Source organism: Aristolochia californica, unplaced genomic scaffold (assembly GCF_029961685.1).
Source record: "Aristolochia californica isolate CCGP_79_NKW_82.1479 unplaced genomic scaffold, dmAriCali1.0.hap1 SCAF_16, whole genome shotgun sequence".
NCBI classification, from domain to species: domain Eukaryota; kingdom Viridiplantae; phylum Streptophyta; class Magnoliopsida; order Piperales; family Aristolochiaceae; genus Aristolochia; species Aristolochia californica.
Genome location: NW_027181837.1, coordinates 4,647,090 through 4,665,803, shown reverse-complemented (window position 1 = coordinate 4,665,803; position 18,714 = coordinate 4,647,090). Strand labels below are relative to the sequence as shown.

The 18,714-nt window shown below is 37.5% G+C and overlaps 2 protein-coding genes across 2 annotated transcripts; one reads left to right on the top strand and one right to left on the bottom strand.

The window, feature by feature from the left end:
- Positions 1-1,044: 1,044 nt before the first annotated feature.
- On the bottom strand, positions 1,045-9,908 carry LOC137953177 (peptidyl-prolyl cis-trans isomerase CYP65-like). Its single transcript, XM_068800435.1, has 11 exons — positions 9,565-9,908; positions 9,416-9,478; positions 9,201-9,304; positions 6,092-6,183; positions 5,855-5,944; positions 5,679-5,754; positions 4,664-5,028; positions 2,675-2,931; positions 2,292-2,580; positions 2,052-2,162; positions 1,045-1,798 (listed from the first exon to the last, which is right to left on the bottom strand). Exons 1-11 carry the CDS (start codon positions 9,690-9,692, stop codon positions 1,592-1,594), a joined length of 1,782 nt encoding a protein of 593 aa, XP_068656536.1. The 5' UTR covers positions 9,693-9,908; the 3' UTR covers positions 1,045-1,591.
- Positions 9,909-9,993: 85 nt separating this feature from the next.
- On the top strand, positions 9,994-14,057 carry LOC137953885 (uncharacterized). Its single transcript, XM_068801426.1, has 4 exons — positions 9,994-10,197; positions 12,936-13,089; positions 13,182-13,252; positions 13,584-14,057. The coding sequence occupies exons 1-4, from the start codon at positions 10,012-10,014 to the stop codon at positions 13,836-13,838; spliced, it is 666 nt and encodes a 221-aa protein (XP_068657527.1). The 5' UTR covers positions 9,994-10,011; the 3' UTR covers positions 13,839-14,057.
- Positions 14,058-18,714: the final 4,657 nt, after the last annotated feature.

Below are 18,714 nucleotides of genomic sequence, written 5' to 3'. Positions count from 1 at the left end.
TGTGATTTCGAAGGTAAATAATTGAAATTATCTGCATTATAATCACAGGGAATTAATATATCTGCTTGTTGATGTCAACTTTCAGCTCTGCTGGCTGTGATTTCGAAGGTAAATAATTGAAGTTACCGCATTATAATCATAGGGAATTAATAAATCTGCTTGTTGATGTCAATTTTCAGTTTCAGATATTCCAAATGAATGTCTGGTGGTGGCAAATTGGGGAGAGTTTTTAAGCTTTCAACGGGAGTCGGCTGCCATGGGACTGTTCGTTGTTGTTTGGTGATGCAGGGTCGTCCCTTCCCCACAACTTTTGCAGAAAAGTTGCTACATGGAAAAGTATACGGGAGTTTCTCCTGTCACCTTTTCAATCACAATGCAGACAAATACCGTATCGTATCGAGTGATCATTGATAAACCAAAATCGTGACCACCCAGATAAAGAACCGTGAAGCAGCGCTCATAGCTTTCCATGATGCTTTCTTTCCGAAGTTTGTTTTCTTTTCATGGAGGAAGTGGGTGGACGGTTGATGCAGCGAAGTTTCAGAAAATCCAGTGAGCACCCGACTGTAAAGTGGGTAGCTGGAAAATTTTGGCGAAAGTCGTATCGGCGAGGGACAAAAAAACAGCCTTCAAGTTGGATTCCACTTTGAAAGCTCGACCATTAGCAAGAAGAGGTAGTAAAGGGGAGCAAATGCTTTGAATCCAAGGACGTGGTAGGGTGAGTTTTCAGTGCTGAAGGACAATGCGATAAGAAAGGTCAGAGAAGACTTTCACCGAAAGCTTCTTCCTTATGATCAATATACAGAGAAGTATGGACGCGGATTTTCTGTAGGATTCCCTGCAAATCTACTAATGCAAGCTATCTAAAATTTAAAAATGATCAATCCAATCCTCTACCAAGGGCAAGGAAGGAAAATTATTCAAGAACAAAAAATGTCATAAAAATCACGAATTACTACAATTATTGATGTTTTACTAAAACACAATAATTAAGAGTATTCACAGACATTTTGGCAATTGATTAAGGTTCTTGAATGCCCAAAATCCTCATTAAGGTTCAACCTGGATCATTCTCGGTTAGAAGCAAGTCAGCAAGCTTCTCAATTCCTTACCTGTGTCTCCTGTTTACCGTCCGGCTTCGCTACAGCAATAGAATACGCAGTAATGGGTCACGTTGTAACTGAATATTGTCATAAAAAAGTCTGGCATCAAAATCCACCGCAGATGAAAGTTTCATACAGTGACGTTTTTTGTAGCTGTTAGATTCAGTTCTGTTTGGGCATGTTACAAGCACGAGCAAACTCGCTCAGGATTCTAGTGGAGCTATAGTTACCTAGTCACAGCTATCATGAACCACTTTGCAAATCAGCTTCTGTCGAGGTTCTCAATCCTCAGAAAGAGTAGAAAACCTGAACCTGCTTTCAGGAATGGTGATCGCTATGTGCATCTTATTGTACAATATAGATACATGAAGCACTAAATATGCCCTCCCAAATCCTAATACGATTTTGGAAGCCCACAAGACGGTTTCTCTACCCCCAAGCATCTCAAGCATTTGGAATCTTCCATGAAATTACAAGCCTGGTCACTGTTACCATGCAGAGAAGTTCTTAAACTCGGTTGTTGAAGCACCGACTTTCCTTTTCTTATTAACGCCATTTGCCTCCAGCTCAAGAGCATCTGTAGAAGCTTCAGTTTTGGCATTCCGTGCTTTCAGATACTTGCCAACACCACCTCCGATAGCCACAGATTCAGTTGTTGGCACAACTGGGTTGCTATACCATGAACCCATCTTATCCTGTATATAAGAATGGCATCAGCTTAATAAATTAAAAGGCTAAGTGATCCAATACCATGCAAACTAGGTGTTTCAAGACTTGGGGTAACCCAGGTCCCCAATCCTTGCTCCATATGCCAACAAATACAGGGTTCTGTTGGCAGACAAAGCACAGAAACACCCTGATATTCATGTGATGTTCAAGTGAAGATCTTCTCAAACACACCAACTGTCCAAAAATAGATCAAGGATTACCAGGCAGCATGAAGCTTACCTTTTCATCATCTTTAACATTCTTGTCATCTCCATCTTTTTCTTCCTCCTCTTCATCCATTTCTGAATAAGGATTAACAAACACAGTAACACCGTTTATCTTTATCTCCTCCTGCGCAACACAAAATAAGTGTAAGCTACCCCCTGTTTTCAATGTAAACTTAAATGACCACCACCTCTAAATTCCTCACTAAGTGAACACTAGAGAATATTTGAATTTATCCAATAGAATCTCACGTACCAAAGGTCGATCATCATCATCTACAGGGACCTTTTCCATGGCTGCAAGTGTGGTCATACCACCTACAACCACACCAAACACTGTGTGTTTGAAGTTGAGATGATTTGCAGATTTGTACAAGATAAAAAACTGGGATCCATTTGTGTGGGGTCCACTATTTGCCATGCTGACAACACCTCTTCCAGAGTGAACCAGTTTTGAGTTGAACTCATCTTTGAAAGGCTTCCCCCAAATGGACTCCCCTCCTCTACCAGTACCAGTAGGGTCGCCGCCTTGAATCATGAAATTCCTACATGAGTACAAAGGCAAGTCAGCAACAAATTCAAAAGAAATTTAAAAAAAGACAAGTGAATAAAACGCAGTCAGTTTGTTTCTTTAAATACCTAATGCTTCGATGGAATGCTATTCCATTATAATAGCCACGTTCTGAAAGTGTAATAAAGTTTTCGCATGCTCTTGGAGTGATATCGCAATGAAGCTCTATATTCAAGTCTCCATGTGTTGTGTGCAACTGAACGTACCCTTTCTTTTTTGGATTTTTTTCAACTTTAACATATTCAAACTCATTCTTAGTGACAGGATCAAAAGAAGTAGAAGTAAAGGATCTTGAAGCAGCTCCTGTAGTGAAACGACTTTTGGCCTGGAATCATCATCACCACCACAATAACAACTGATATAAAAATTAGAACTTCAAAAGAGAATCCAGTAGCCTTAGCAGCACTAAACAGAAAAATAGAAAAGATGCTCTAGCATGTGACTAGAGTAAGAAATCAAAAATGTTGCATGGACTTGAAAAAATGAACACTGCTTCAACCTTACTAATGAGAACTTATGAAAAAAATAATCTACAGTGTGCCTGACACTTCAATATTTATAATCCCATTGATCCATTTCTCCCATAAAGACCAGAAAATATCAGGCACACTACAATTAACCATTTCTACTTAAAACTAAAAACAGAAAAAAAGACAAACGAACATACAGTTTTCCAATAAAAGAAGACTGCTTGATGGACATCTTTTTCCCATTTGTAAACCCAGATGAGAGAGTGTATGATGGAAGCCAGGCTGCAGTCACATGTGTTGGTGTCCCAGCTGTCCCAGAAAGAGTGGACCTGGAAGTCAATTGGATGACGGCCCATCTTTCAGCAAACTGGCCCAGAGCTCACTTAAACCTGGGGATCCAGAGCGCGGCTCAGATGCAGTTCTTTGTCTTCCTCAAGAACGGTTTAAGAGATGTAAGGTAAAGTGACTCCCTTTTTCCTCTCCTTTTCAACTTTGTAGGGGAAACTGTGTTCTTTGATGCATTTGGGACAGATGAATGATTGGATAACTGGATTTAGTGCATGCTCTACCTTTTCAAAATCCCTCTCCTCCAATTTGCAGATAATACCATATACTTTTTCAAAGGAAGCAAAGAAAAGCTGCTGAATTTGAAGGTTATCTTACACCTATTTGAGCTAATTTTCAGTCATAAAGTAAACTGGAGGAAATGTGAGCTCTTTGGAATCAATATTGAAGATGACCTGGTGAAACTCGCAAAAATTCTAGAATGTAAGGTAACTGATCGTCCAAAAATTACCTACCTTCAGGATCCTCTTTTCAAAGGTAAGCAAGCAGTACAGATTTTGACTCATATAACTGAGAGATTTGAAAGATTGGCCTCATGGAAAGGGAACTCCTCTCCTTGGGTAGCAGAGCCACACCAATTAAATCTACTCTAGCAAGACTCCCCAATTACATCCTATCACTCATTTCCTGTACAGCAAACATTAAGATAAATTGGAGGCAATGGAGAAAAAAATTCCTTTGGTGGTGATTATTAGAAAATTTCAAATACCCATAGTCAAATGGGAATAAATATGTAAAAGGAAATAAAGACAGTGGCCAAGGCATTTTAAAATTAATGCACACGAACCAATGGCTTTAGAGATTTGCTGATGATAGAAATGCCTTATGGAGGGAAGTTATTTGTACAAATATATTATATACCTAAGGTTGGCTATCCCAAGACTGCCACATTCAAAACTTCATATTTATGGAAAAATGTTCGCAAACTGAAAACGCTCATCAAACTTCTAGCATCATGTACAAGATGGGTCAAAGCTGAATGGGTGGGTCAAATTTCTCTTGTTATGGAGTATCCAAGTCTATTTAGATTAGAACTTGATCAAACATTTTAGTGACTGATTCAAGAACAGCATCTCTCTGGTCAAACTCTTATGACCTACTCAAGTCACCGTAACTCAATATAAGTTGAAATGCCCTTGTAGCAGGAGTGAAGCTATATATCCAGCACTTTCTTAATTCAATTGTAATAGAAGAAGATTGCACTAGATCTAAATTGGTTTCAATTATAATACGTATACTCACCATTTTTGCATTTACAGGCTCACGTTCACCTGCCATGTGCATAGCTATTCGAGCAGCTGTTTTATCACCAGATGAAGCTTTGGCAGCAGCTGCACTTCTTCCATGTACTGAAGCAGATGCAGCATCCACAATGCTGAATGACTGAGTAGCCTCTCCATTGGGTTTTGATTTTGAGTTGTCTTCAATGCGAGACCTAGCAGACAAAATGGTAGCTAGAGCAACTTCTCTTTCCTTCTGAGCTTTATTGCCTCCTCCACCATGTAATGCAGCTTGCTTTCCCTTTTCAGTTCCAAGCTCCTTCAGCATCTCCTTGATATCTCCAGTAACATTTAAATTGCATAATGGATCTTCCATTTTTCTCAACTCTGAAACAAAAACTTTTTTAAGTCAAAAGAAAGGGGAAAAAATGAAATAATGAAATAATGGTGAAGTGGAATGCCCAGTTTTATGTAGCTACCTATCAGATTAATAAGAAATGTCATTAGACTGCTAAGAACAACATATAGGCTCAAGATTGTCTCCAAAACAGAAGCTGAATACGTGTAAAAAAACGTAAAAAATAAAGTTATATTCACTTTGAAATGAAACGGTTACTGTGAAAAGGGACATTATAAGTGTAGGTGAGTAATATTCTAGGAGGTTATGTCTATTTTATTTCCTAGCTTAATTTCCAATCTTACTAGCTTTACTAGGTGGTTAAGGCTAGAGAATTAGGGTTGTCTTGATCTCCATGTATGTAGAGGAGACTACTTTCTATTTTTTAGTTTTTTTATTTTTTATTTTCAGAAGAAAAGTAAATTTCTAACTATTTTTTTATTTTTTAACTTATTTTATTATAAATAAATGAGTTACATGATGGGAGAGATAACCTCCTTTTTTCTCTCCCACTCATTCAGCCTCTTCTCCTCTCTCGGTTTCCTCTCTTTCCTCTTTCACTCTTGCCAATTTCTCACAGTTACAATAAAAAAGAAACTAGATAAGTAAAACAACTACCGAACTAACATGAAATGATCACCTTCATCATCCACTTTGAGAGTATGCTTGACATGGTCAAATTCTGTGAGGACCTTGCTATTGAGGGCATTTGGATTCTGCAGAGACAATAGCATAAAAGATTGTTTAGGGAATGACAATAAGTACCAGTGTAAAAGAAAAGGACATCACAGATCTTAATTTACCAAAATTTTAAACCTGGATGGTTATCAGATCATCTTTAGTGAATGGTTCATCTGTAAGTAACTCTCTCCAGTTCTTTGTTTTCAGATTCAGCTCTTTTATTGCCTATACAACAAAATTATCAACAAGGTAAAAATATTGAACAAAAAACAAGTAAGCAGTTTAATAATGCATTTATGGGTTGGAAAGCTTTCTATAGAATGGTGTGTAGATGAAGGAACTTAAATAAAAGAAAGACCAGGAAAAGCAAACCTCATAACAGAACACATTCCCTGTAGTCTTCACAGCAACAATATGTGTAAACTCAGTAAAGACTTTGTTTAAGACTGGACAGTGGTACTCCCCTACAGTTACACCAAAAACAGAGGCAACAATCATTGTAGCAAACTCACGATAGTGGAGATTCAGAAGTCCTAGGACCCCTGATAGACAAGGTATCAAGACTAAATCTAGATGCAAGAATCCAATAGATGTCCCAAAAAGAAAAAGAAAAAATGAATCTCACTTTAAAGGAATATTATGAAAATCTTCAGGGAGAAAGGGACAAAAATGACCAATGAGAAGAAGAAAACAAAACATAAGCCAAGCCAGTTGTCAGATTTCTCAAGGGACCATTACAATCAGTCCTACACTTAGCACAGCAATGCTTTCATTGCCTTCATAAAACATCTTCCTCAGTCATGCCTTTCTTTAACATACTATATCAAAGTCATCCTTCTTCAAGTGTTTCCTCATGACTTCCACCCAGGTCATTTTCAGCATCCCTCTACTTACTGTAGCCCCTCAAAAATACTATTGAGACTAATCCCCCCACAAGTCCACTACCCCCAAACCATTTCAATTGTGTGGCTCTAAATGTTCTCCACCATGTTAATTTTAAGTCGCCATTCTCAGTTCCACTATAAATCAATTTCAGTCTTCCATGAGTTACATCCCTAAATCTTCCTTTATTTGATGATGATGAGGATATGCTCTCTTGCTGTTCTATTTAGACTTCATGGGAGATCTTGCACAACAATTTTCTATGTACAGCTGGCATGTTCTTTTCTGCTGACTCTCTTTTTCCCCCAGTTTAGGAAGGAAGGATAGCTAATCAAGAAAGTTTTGATTGATAGTCCCACCTGTAGCCAAGGAATAAACAAAACTATTGACACTTCTTGACATGAGGACCTAAGAGATTGTTCTAGAAATGTCTTCTACCTCATACAAGAAGCAAGAACCTCATTTCTTTCCTGAAACACAGCTGATGAAGCCTGCCAAATCTCCTTCAATGAAGTGCTCAGAGAAGTTGCTGCAAACATACACCCATTGTCTTTGGAAAAAGGCCCTTAACTCCACCTTAGCTAAATTTGCAATCGACAAAAGGAGCAATAAAAAACCAAATGCCACCATCACAATTTTTATTTTGAAAATGAAAAAATTTATTAGGGGGAATAATGTACCATGGCCCTGAAGGGGAACAAACTAAAACAAAAGTCAAACATAAGAAACACATCAACATCAAGAAAAATACATGCAAAGCAACAAAAAAACAAATAATAATCTATAAGGGGAACTGGTCGGTGTAAGCTTGATTTTCAACTTTGTTTTCTCCCATCTCTCCAAGTTCTTCTTGAGCAGGTTGAGGCACAGCCCTAGAAGAAAATAAGCAAAAAGTTTGGTTTTTGACTACTGCAGCAATTGCTTGGTGTATTTGGGAAGAAAGAAATTGGAGGATATCTGACCCTGCCAACCAAACGTATTAGTGATGTCACTAAAGAGACCATGCACAAACTCCAATTATTTGACTGTAAAGCTACTTGAAGTTGATCATACTACCACTACTGTCAGAGAAACGTGGATGTCATTCATTAGTCTCCCGAATTGTCTCCTCCCTCTATGTTTGGCCCAAACTCTATTTTGATGTCAGTTCTGTGGTAACAAGGGGACCGTCACTGGTGGTGGTGGAAACATTAGGAACTTTATAGGAAATGCCTGCTTTATCTTCTCTCCCTAATTTGGTCATTGGAAGTCCAGAGGGAAGCAGAGTAAAAATCTTCCTATATATCTTCAAGTTTACATGGATCACCTCCCATCAACATTTTAGGAGGAAGAGGATTCGACAGTCAATCATGAGGACATATGCCACTTTTTTTCAATCTCTTTGGTGCCTAATCTGAGAATCGCCAATATCATGGTCGATTCCTCGGTTAAAAGCAGGACTTCTTGACAATACCTTGTAGCAGGAATGCCCTCCTTATGATTAGGCTTTTATTTGTTTACTTATTTATTTTTATTTGTCCATCTCACTTTAGTCTTGTCTGTTTGAGGGCTTTGCCTTCTCTCTTTGTAATTCTCTTCTTAGTAACTTCTCGTGATGCCATCTTTTTCTCCAAAATTTCTAACAAAAAAATGGAGTAAGCAAGGCATAGTGGGGAATTATGTCTTAAATTTTCTTTATATTTCATTCACTAAGCAAAAACAACAAATCACAGGGAACAATAAGAAATAGTAATTTAATGGGGTTAAAAGGTATGCACTTGTTCCCTTCTATCACTATTCTTTCTACTTCATTCATCATGGCAAGCTCAAAAGTCATGAGTTTCAGATCTTCAAAAAAAATAGTCATGAATTTCAGCCCACCTTTGAAATGATAAAAGCATTTTCCCTTTTCTTTTATTAAAGAATCTTTTTCTCTCTTATCCCGCTACCCTTCTTTCAAAATTTTTCCTTCAATCCGAAAAATTTCTAGCCATCCCTTCTAAAATTTACTCCAGATAAACCTATTCAACCTCTTATCTGAGGTCGAATAGGAGTTAAGTCATGGCCAAATCTCCTACTTATTAATGCTAGAACAACTTTTCCTACCATAAAGTGCCACTAAAGAAGGCAATTTTTGCTAAAATAAAATTTAGTTAGACAATTGAGAACCACTACTGACAAATAATAACTTAGGTTGATATTATTGGCAAAATTTATAGATTGCAATTTTTTTTTTGAATGTGGATATCACACACACACACGCCACTCCTTTCCTCTCTGTGAAATTTGAACTCAATAACTAACACCAAAAATCCCCCCATGTAGCCATTGAGCTAAAAGCCCAACCACATAGATTGGGCATGACAGTTGAGTTACTTTTGCCAAAGCGTTCGATCAGGCAAATAGTTCTTTAGGTCGGTTTTTAACTTGGAGTTATCTGTGATTGCATCAACTCCTTTGTCATCAAACTTTTGAGAAGAAATTAATGTAGTAGAGCAAATGAAAAAGTTTACTAATACTCAAAAGCTACATGTAACACAATCCAAAAACAAAATTAAGAGCACTATTGACAACCTAACGAACGATGGTACCGTTAAAAAATGAACAAGAAGACGCTTACCATCGGAGTTCTTGTGAAACGTAAGAGGGATGAGATCCTCTTGCTTAAGTGGAGCCCCTGTTACCGGATGCTTCCCATACTTGTTTATGTACGGGAGGATGTTCCTGAAAAAAAAAAAAACAAGACAAACTTTTCAAAAAAAAAAAAAAAAACGCCCACAATACAAAAGTTCAAAATCAAAATTAACACAAGCATCCCCAGAAATTAACACTCACATTATATCGAACACACTGCCATCACTCGTACAAACTGCATCCTCAAATGGAGTGAAAGTAAGACTACATGAAAGAAGCAAAAGAAAACCTCCCTCAGATATAAAAAGAGAAATAGGAATCATTTTAGGGTTGCGAAGAGAATTACTTACGCGCAACAGTAGAAAGGAAGGCGTTTGAAAGGACTCGAAACGTCTTTCTGTTTGGCGCCGCCCCATTCGGTTGCCCATTCCATTTTAGTAATGAACATCCGATCTTTGCTATGCTGCTTCTTTCCCATGTTGCCGCCGTCACGAGGATTAGAATGAACGGAAGTAGAAGATCAACAGAGAGTTTGATTTTCGTCAAGGTTGGCTGTAGGGGACGATTTTAAGCAAGCGAGGGCAGAACTCAAGAACAGGAGAAGCCCAGGCGAAGCAGGGAGTCGAGTCGATAGTTTGTAAACTCTTGTGGGCCCCAGGCCCCACACAAACAAACAAATCATTGGTAAGATCTTGTCGAGGCCAATAAAGTAGGTCCCACTTTTAAGAGTATATGAATTCCGTCAGCATCCTCTTCTGGCGCCTGCGGGTGTAAAGGAAACGCGAGTTTGGGATTCCATGAGCAGCAGCAGCGAGGAAGACGGAGACGCCGAATGGCAGGCGGCGATCGACTCCATCACTTCCGAAGTCCCTAACGGCTTTGGGGTAACCCCAAATATAGCTGATTCGTCTAAGGTTGCTAAAGATGGCAGGGATATGGAAAAGACATTGGAATCCCGGCCTTTCAAGCTCTACCAAGTGAAGGTACATATATGTTTCTTCTCTATACTTTAGGGTCTGAGTGCCTTCAAGGGCTGCTGTGAGAATCGGAAGTTATGTACTAGGGAAGCAGCAATTCAGTAATTTCCCTCCCTCTCGCTTCTGAGTATTGGGTCTTTTACTTTTTTGTATTGGGTCTTCTGACTTTGGCGACTGCTTAGGGTTGCGGCGTCCGAAAACATAGAGTATTGCGTAGTAAGATGTGAAAATATGGTTCAAATGGAGCTCAACTTTTTTTTTTTTTCTTTTTTGAATTGATGGTCATATGATTAAATTAAACAGGAGAAAATGATTAGAAAGAGAAGGGAGAAAGACCTTTCAACTGTTTGTCCGTCATTTTTATAAAGAACAATTGAGGAAAGTTTGAGTTCTGCAAAGAAGAGATCAGAAAATCTGTAACGTAAGTAATGTTTTTCAATGGTTTGATGCAAGAAAGCCTGGTTGCTTCTTTTAAAGATATTCTGAAGGCAATTGATGCCTTTTATAGACTATTTTGGCTCTTAAAATCATCCATATTATGAGCACTGGTACTTCTATGAGAATTTGAAAGTCTTCTTACAACTATCTCCTTTAAGAACGACCTTAATTAAAACTTGTGTGCTGTTGCTTTCTCGTTTTAGAAGATCAATTTTGATAACTAATAACAATTTTGAATAGGCATAACTTGTTAAATATTATGTTATGGGTAGTTTGGTCAACTATACATAGATGCCACAATAACAGAAAATAATCACAATAATCTTCCAATTCTACCTTTGTGTTACCAAAAACTCCATTAAATAGGCTGATGTCAGCCTATCAGATGATGACACAGGTAATTCACCCCTCGTATTAGGCTGTGCACCAGACAGATGGGATAATCCCAAGTCAAATGTTCCTCTTGGGGCTCTAATCAAGTATCAAACTGCTCCAAAGGCAGTAGAAGCAATCAACCCTAGGGTTATGGCAGATAAAGGACTCAAAAAATCAAACTTTTGTCAATCAATCAAGATCAAACATTGAAATCCTCTTCCTATGACTTCTCTGTGTTCAATAGAGAGAAAAAAGGAGCTTCACAGGCTTTGTAATCAGGGTCTACTGTTCTGATACCATGTGAAATATTGAAGAAAAGAGAGTTGAGATATAGAAAAGGTAAAAAAAAAAGAAGGGAGAGATTTGGAGAAGGGCATAGGCTCCCTTTATGGGGCAAAAACTCGAGCCAATCTCTCTTTTATTAACTTCAGTGAGTAGAGAGAAAATGACCTCACTACCACTTATACAAGAACTCCTTATATCTCCATATTTTACATATCCAAATGCTATGAAGATTGAACCATAGACTAATATAAACATGCTGAAACTACTGGTACTCTCACAGGCATAAAAACTCTGTGAAATGACCAACTACCCACTATATTATATTTAACACCTTTAATAGAAATTCTTGTAAGACAATGTTGTGTTAAGTTCTTCATATAGTAGTGCAGTGGGGCTTCTTGTTCTGACCATTGCTTGTTCACTTAGAGGAAATTGTCCTTTCCAATTGCCAGGTTGTTCACTTTTCCCCTTTTTTTGTAGTTTTCTGTGCGTCTGCAACACTTGAGCCCACGGCCTGAGTTGGCAGCACTTATCATTCGCTTAAACTCCACGTGTAATCAAAAGTGTTACTTCCTTTCCATCTTCAGATACAGTATAAACAACAATTTTTCTTGGACACCCTTTAATTCTGTATCTTTTTCCTAGGAAACTTCTTATCTTTACCAAGCAAATTAGAGAAGTGTAACCACATCGATGGGACACCTATAGATGAAATTTAATTAACACGGCTCTACAAAGGCAATTCCTTGGATTTCATGCAGGACTGAGACTTTACATTGAGTTCCCTAATCACTTCTAATTATTAAAAATGATTCAAAATAGAGTGTGGTGGTAAGTGGTTGTGGTCATTAGAAATCCTTTTCTTAAGAGACCTTGTATTTGTGGCCCTGTGGTTGACCCTGGGTTATCATGTTGATTTCAATTACTACACCGGTCATGAACTTGGAGAATTTAGTCCTCTATAGAAATAAAGATCTTCATGGACAAATAATTGAACTGAATGATTATGGATTTCCAGGAAAGTGAAACAAGTAAGCTTCCTATGGCTTAGAAAAGAAATCCAATCCTTTCTATATAGCCAAACAGTATGAGCCATTGCCACACATGACATTCACATCTATGTCCACTAGCAACTCAAAGCCAATGCGAGAGGGGGTGTGCTCTTAGGTCAGAGCTGGTTTCTATTAGAAACTGATAAGAATGTCTGTTGTTTTGGAAGGCAACCTGTTGTAGTTCTTCTTAGTATTTGTCTTTGTAGAAATTCCAGCAGTATGTCACAGCGCTGCTGTCATACTTCTTTCTCTATTTTATGAAAAGTGACAATTCTAAAGTGTCAGATGCATCTTGACATCAATGCAGGAAGCTTGTAGGAAAAGGATATCCTCGATTCAATATTCAAGTAGTGGGATGCTTTGAGTAGTTGTGTGCATTTTGTGATCACACACCACCGATACACTCTCTCACACAAAATCAGTGTCTGTTGCATGTGTTTTGATGCATATATCTAGTTTCTCTGTCTAATTTGGGTCTGTTTGTTAAGTTCTTTCTGATAGAGGTAAGTATATAGAGGCCTCTTATATTCTATATTAGATTCTTACCATTTTCTATTTAGTGTATAACTGTGTATTAAATGCTCCCAATACCAGGCACAAAAGCTGTTAGATGACATGCTAGAGAAAAAATTGGTAATAGTAAGAAATTCCACCGCATCCTCTGATAGAAATCCAAAAGAATGCGATGACAATGTTGGTGTGCGGTTATTCAGGAATGCGCCTCCTGGAATAATATTTGAACCACTCGGTAATGATAAATCTGCAAATCATTCTATATATTTCTGCAGCATGAGCTAATTCTTATTCAAGAGATTCATTCATCTTCTATCTCTGCACCAGATGAATCTACACAACCAAGGAAGAGATTGAGTATTCTCCCGGGTGTGGATGTTGATGAAAGATCAAAGAAGGTAAGATCTTAAAGAAGCTTGGTCCTCCTCCTGTGGGGCAAGCTCATGAACTGTGCATGTTCATACTTGCAGATGATTCCTTGGTCCACCAATTATCATACCAACTAGCCATTGTGTAAATATCTAGACCACAGCCCCTCCCATTGTGGTGTCATTGAATTGTGCTTATGCCAGTAACATTCATGAACAAAGCATATGATGGATTTTTTTGGAGCAACTCCTCCTAGGAAGGCTGCTCGATCCTGTCATCTTTGACCAACTATTCTCTCTATACACTTCCGATAGTCGGTTGAATCCATTATTGATGTGCCTGTATGCATGTTTGTTGCAGTTTAAACAGCGAATTCAATCTGCTGCTGTAGATGGTGACCACATAATGGCTGCTGCCAGAGATGTGTGCCAGAGATCATTGGATAGATTTGAGGCTCAAGGTATGGCTGCAAAGGCCAAAGCAGAGAAAGAGGAAAAAAGAATTGAGGAACTGAAAAGGGTTAGAGGAGAGAAATGGCTTCCTTCAATTGCCAGGAAAAAGAATGTTAGACAAGAGTTCATTCCAAGAGGCAAGGCTGTAGGAGTGGTATTATAGAGTTGTAGTAGTTGACTTAAGCATTTTCAGCAAAAGAAAAGAGTGATGCATTTGATGCTGGTTACACTCGATTTGAAGAACCTGGTCACTAAAAGCAATTGTTCTGCTTCTGCATCCGATTGTGCACTATTGGCTTCCACTCAGATAGGTTAACTCAATTTGAAGAAACTGGCGGTGACCATGTTCAATCCAATCTGTTCATTCGGTTTTCCTTTTTTATATCTTTCTTAATCTCATAAATATTTTAAATTTTAATTTGAGCGTTCAGCATGTGGCTCGGTTCAGTCTCTTCAAACTGAACCCTAATCGGATTAGTCAAATCAACCAGGTTTCAATGAGCATTAAATAACCAGAATCCCTGTAAGCGATAGATTAAAGATGCTGCCGGTGATAATCGACAGAAGTCCCACATCCCACAAAGGAATGTTGCAGTTCAAATTGAGGTAATTGGCTTATCAGAACGCAGAAACATCAAATTTAATTCTCCTCTTATTATTCACATTCTACTCGGAATGATAAAAAAACAAAAAAAAAAAGAGTCCCTAAGCTTCTGATGCATGGAGCTTGAGATGAAGAACTGATTTCTCTTCCTTCGTATCTGCTTCCACTTTCATGGCGTGTGCGAAAGATGAATTCTTGGACGGGTCAAAGATTGTTATTTGATAATCCCCATGAGGAAGAACAGCATCGAAATATCCATCACTGTCAGTGGTACCCGGGGGCTCACCATTCTCTAAGCAGCTTGTCGACAACATCCCCGGTGGGCAGATTCCTGAAATTGTTATCCCTCAAACACATTATGTAGCAGCCCTTGGAACGGCCGGATGACTTATTTACAATTAAGTGCAAAAAAGTTTGTTATTGATTATCCAACTCGTTGGAAATCCACTTATGACTTGTTGTCTTCTGCATTAAAATTCAAATATTCATTTCTTAGATTTCAAAATAGAGAACCAACTTATGATTGTTTGTCAAGTCTTGATGAATGAGAAAAGGTAGAGATGGTGTGTGAGATTCTATAAGTTTTTAATATAGTCACTAATATAATTTCTAGGAGTAACTGTCCTAATTCTAACTTGTACCTTAGTGAGGTAGATAGGGTAAGAGAAGTTATGAATTTTCCTTCTAAAAATGAAAATATTTTCGTTAAGACAATAGTTAGTAGAATGAAAGAGAATTTTGAGAAGTACTAGGGTGAATGTAATTTGTTGATAACTATTGGTTCAGTTTTGGATCATAGGGGTAAGTTAAGATTAATCGAAATGTGTTTTCCAGAGATATATTATGAGGAGAAGGTACAATAAATATAAACTTAGTTCAATAGATCTTATGTGAGATTTATGATGAATATGTATTCATATATAACATAGAGATTAGTAATGAAGATATTACTTAATGTATTAGCTTTACGGGTGTTTTCACAAGTCATAGGTCACATTCTTCGTCAAGTCAAGGTTGGTCAAAGTTAATGACTTATGTGAAACAAGTGGAAATAGTGAATTCACCATGGTTAGGATTGGAAAATTATCTTGAAGAAAGTTTTTATATTTGTGAGGAAACTTCACAATATGATTTTTTATGTTTTTGAAATGGTGGAAAATGAAGAATTTGAAATTTCGGGTATTATATAAGATGGCACCAAACATCCTTGTAATTCCCATATCCACATTAGTTTCAAAGTCTACCTTTAGTGTTGGTGATAGAATAATAAACCCATATCGTTCTTCCTTGGCACCAAATACAGTTCAAGCTTTGATTTATTGCAGTGATTGGGTTTGGGCTCTTCATGGTGTAAAAAAAAATCAAAAGGTGAACTAATTTTGAATAATTATTTATTATAATATTTTGAGTAAATTTTGTATTTTTATTTTGATGATTACAGCCTAAGAAAAAACTGGAGATAATGCTACCATTTACTTCATTTTTCATTTTTTTCTCATCCTGGTCATTTTAATATTTTTCACTACATTAAGTAATTAATGGTGGTAGAGTATTTTTTATCAGACAATAAAAAGTTTTATTCTATTTTTTTTATATAGGTGGAGATTTTGCTTATGTGAACGAGAACTTCGTATATTATTTTCTAGCACGAAGAGAAAGAGCTAGAGTAAGAGTATATAAATTTATACTGGATGTATAGTTTTTATTTGGGTGGTTGTAAATTGATATTGATATTTCAATAATGTTTTTGTGTTTGATTATTAAATAAGGTTTATGCATAATATTATGCAGTGTTTATGAACAATTTTATGCAAGGTTTATGTATAGAGGTCATGCCCAATTTTATGTAAAATTTATGTATAATTTTATATACAGTTTTATAGGACATGTATTTTATGTAAAGTAAATGTAGGTTGGAGCTCGAACTCGAACTCAATTAAAATTATTATGTTCAAACTCAATTACAATTTTAGGCTCGAGAATGGGCTCGTGTCGAGCTCGAGTTCAAAATATTTAAATCAAACTCAACTTGAACATAGGCAAGTTTTGGCTCGGCTCGACTCGATGTCACCCTTAGACTTATCCCTTTCTTCCTTTCCATCCCTCCGCCTATCCCTCTTCACCCTCACCCAACTTTGTCCCCCTATTCCTTCTCCCCTCTCTTCCGCCCTTCCCCTTCCTCTTCTCTTTCTCCCTTTGTGTAACTCTAGTGTCTAACAAATTGCAAATTGCTTTCAGCCCTAATATATAAAAACAACTTCTCCCACTATAGTTGACTTTAGATAGTAAATGATAAATTTACATTTGTATTTTATTTATTAGTTAATGTTTAAATGTTAAAGTTATATTATTAATAAAGAACAAGAAAGGGGAGAGGAGTGACCTTCCCTACTTTGGGAGGGACGGAAGGGAAGTTTTTTAATTGGTATTCTTTCAAAACTCGGAATTTTACGAATAGGAAAGAAGGGATAGAGCAAGACATCCCCTCCCTCCCTCTCGAACATGGGGGCAAACCTGTTTTCCCCTTTCTTTCAGATGCCTCAACCTCACCCTTCACACTACAAAACATAGGAGGAGGTTAGGGGCTTCTCCAATCTCCTACACTATGATAGTTTTGTCCTCAATCATGGTGAGGCTGGACAACCCCACCCTACTCATTTTCCCAATAACAGCCTACTAGATATAGTATCTTCCCCTAGAGTGTATAAGTGAGATCTAGTTACTATAATCTAATCGAGAAAAAAAATTACTATCCACCTTTTATATTGAAATTTGTATTTATTAATTATTATGAAATAAAAATTAAGGAGACCTCTTTTCGTTCATGATAGTGGGAAATTCTTGTCGTGCCCAAGGAGGGGAGGGAAATCTCCCCCTCCATGTGGAAACTTCAGAATGGAAGAACTGGAGAGAGTCCTCCCTCCTTTCTAACACTAGTACAAGGGGTGGCAGCCCTTCCCTGACTACGAAAAATGTATATGTAGTCACTATTCCCTTATAACTACTTAGGGGAGGAATCGGTGAACTTGGTGATAGAAAGTTTGTTGAATTTATGAAAAAAGAGAAATATTTTACTAAATAACTGAGTACAATGAACCTTTATTTATATAGAGGAAACTAGTAGAATCTAATTACAATTAAGCTACTTTTGTAACCCTATTATAACAAAAGTTAAACACAAAAAAAAATGTCTTATAACAATTAAACAACTGAATATGAATAGAAGAGTAACATAACTAAAAACATTTGATTTGAAGAACTTGATCACTAAAAGCATATGGTATGTTTCTGCATCCGATTGTGCACTATAAGCTTCAAAGTCTGATAGGTTAACTCAATTTGAAGAAAATGATGGTGACCATGTTTAGGGGTGGCTTCGAACCAAGCTAGTTCGCGAGCAGCTCAAGCTCGGCTCAGTTCGATTCGGTATACTTGGATCTCAAACCGAGGTCAAGATCCAGATAAAGCTCGTTTGTGTTAACGAGCCGAGCTCGACCGAGTCATGATTCGGTTCGAAAGCTCGCAAGCCGGCTCGTTAAAGGGCTCAAGAGTCGGGGATTTGGGAGCGGGAGCGGGAGCAGGAGAGCGAGAGCGAGGGGGGAAAATTTTTCCTCCCCTCGTCACCGCCAAGCCCTCCGTCAACTGTTGTCGCCTTCACCGCCTGCTCGCCGACCACCTTCTCCGCTTGGTTCCATTTTTTTCTTCAATTTCTTCCTCCCTTGTCTGCCTTCGCCTCTATTTTCGTCGTCGCCGTCATCCCCAACGACAGGTCCAACGCCGCTAGACCCCTCCCTAGGCATCGTCTCGACGGACAAAACCAAAAACCAGAGACCTAAGTTAAATGGGGGAAATAATCCCCTCCCCCCCCCCCCCCCCCCCCCCCCCCCCCCCCTCGTGCGAAATTCGCAAGTGCGAGATCATAAGCAAGTAAAAAAAAAACTCTTTCTTAAACTCCGGCTATCCCTTCCTTGTCTCTCTTGAAGAAATTGAAAAGACATTTTAGTAGAAATACATTTCTAAAGACAATTAGTGGTTTTTTCAAAAAATGTTGAAAATACATTTTTAGTAGAAATACTTTTTAGGGACTATTAGTGCATCATTTTTTTGGAAATATTTTTCTAATTGAAAATTCTTATTAAAAAATCATATAATTTTCTAAGTAAGATTTTCCTACCAAGATAGTCTAGAAAACCGTATAGAAAATTTTTGAATAAGTATTTGACAATTGATGTTGTAATACTTTTAGCATGAGGCAATTTTCATAGCAATTTTGTGTTTGATATTTTATTTGATTAAAAAGTTATCAATAAGTATAGTAATATATTAGATTGATTATTATTTTTTATTTATTTTCTTAGAAGAGGCAATAAGAGGTCCATTTAAATTTCCTAAGAAAATTTTAAGATATTTCTTGTAATTTTCTAGTAAGTCACTA

What these genes read in the sequence shown, in the direction of transcription:
- LOC137953177 (XM_068800435.1), bottom strand. Translation starts at nt 9,692, where the DNA reads ATGGGAAAGAAGCAGCATAGCAAAGATCGGATGTTCATTACTAAAATG. An exon ending in GCATTCCATCGAAGCATTAG is followed by an intron (nt 2,581 to 2,674) that starts GTATTTAAAGAA and finishes GTACTCATGTAG; the next exon opens with GAATTTCATGATTCAAGGCG. An exon ending in ATGTTAAAGATGATGAAAAG is followed by an intron (nt 1,799 to 2,051) that starts GTAAGCTTCATG and finishes TCTTATATACAG; the next exon opens with GATAAGATGGGTTCATGGTA.
- LOC137953885 (XM_068801426.1), top strand. Translation starts at nt 10,012, where the DNA reads ATGAGCAGCAGCAGCGAGGAAGACGGAGACGCCGAATGGCAGGCGGCG. An exon ending in AATAATATTTGAACCACTCG is followed by an intron (nt 13,090 to 13,181) that starts GTAATGATAAAT and finishes TCTCTGCACCAG; the next exon opens with ATGAATCTACACAACCAAGG. An exon ending in TTGATGAAAGATCAAAGAAG is followed by an intron (nt 13,253 to 13,583) that starts GTAAGATCTTAA and finishes TGTTTGTTGCAG; the next exon opens with TTTAAACAGCGAATTCAATC.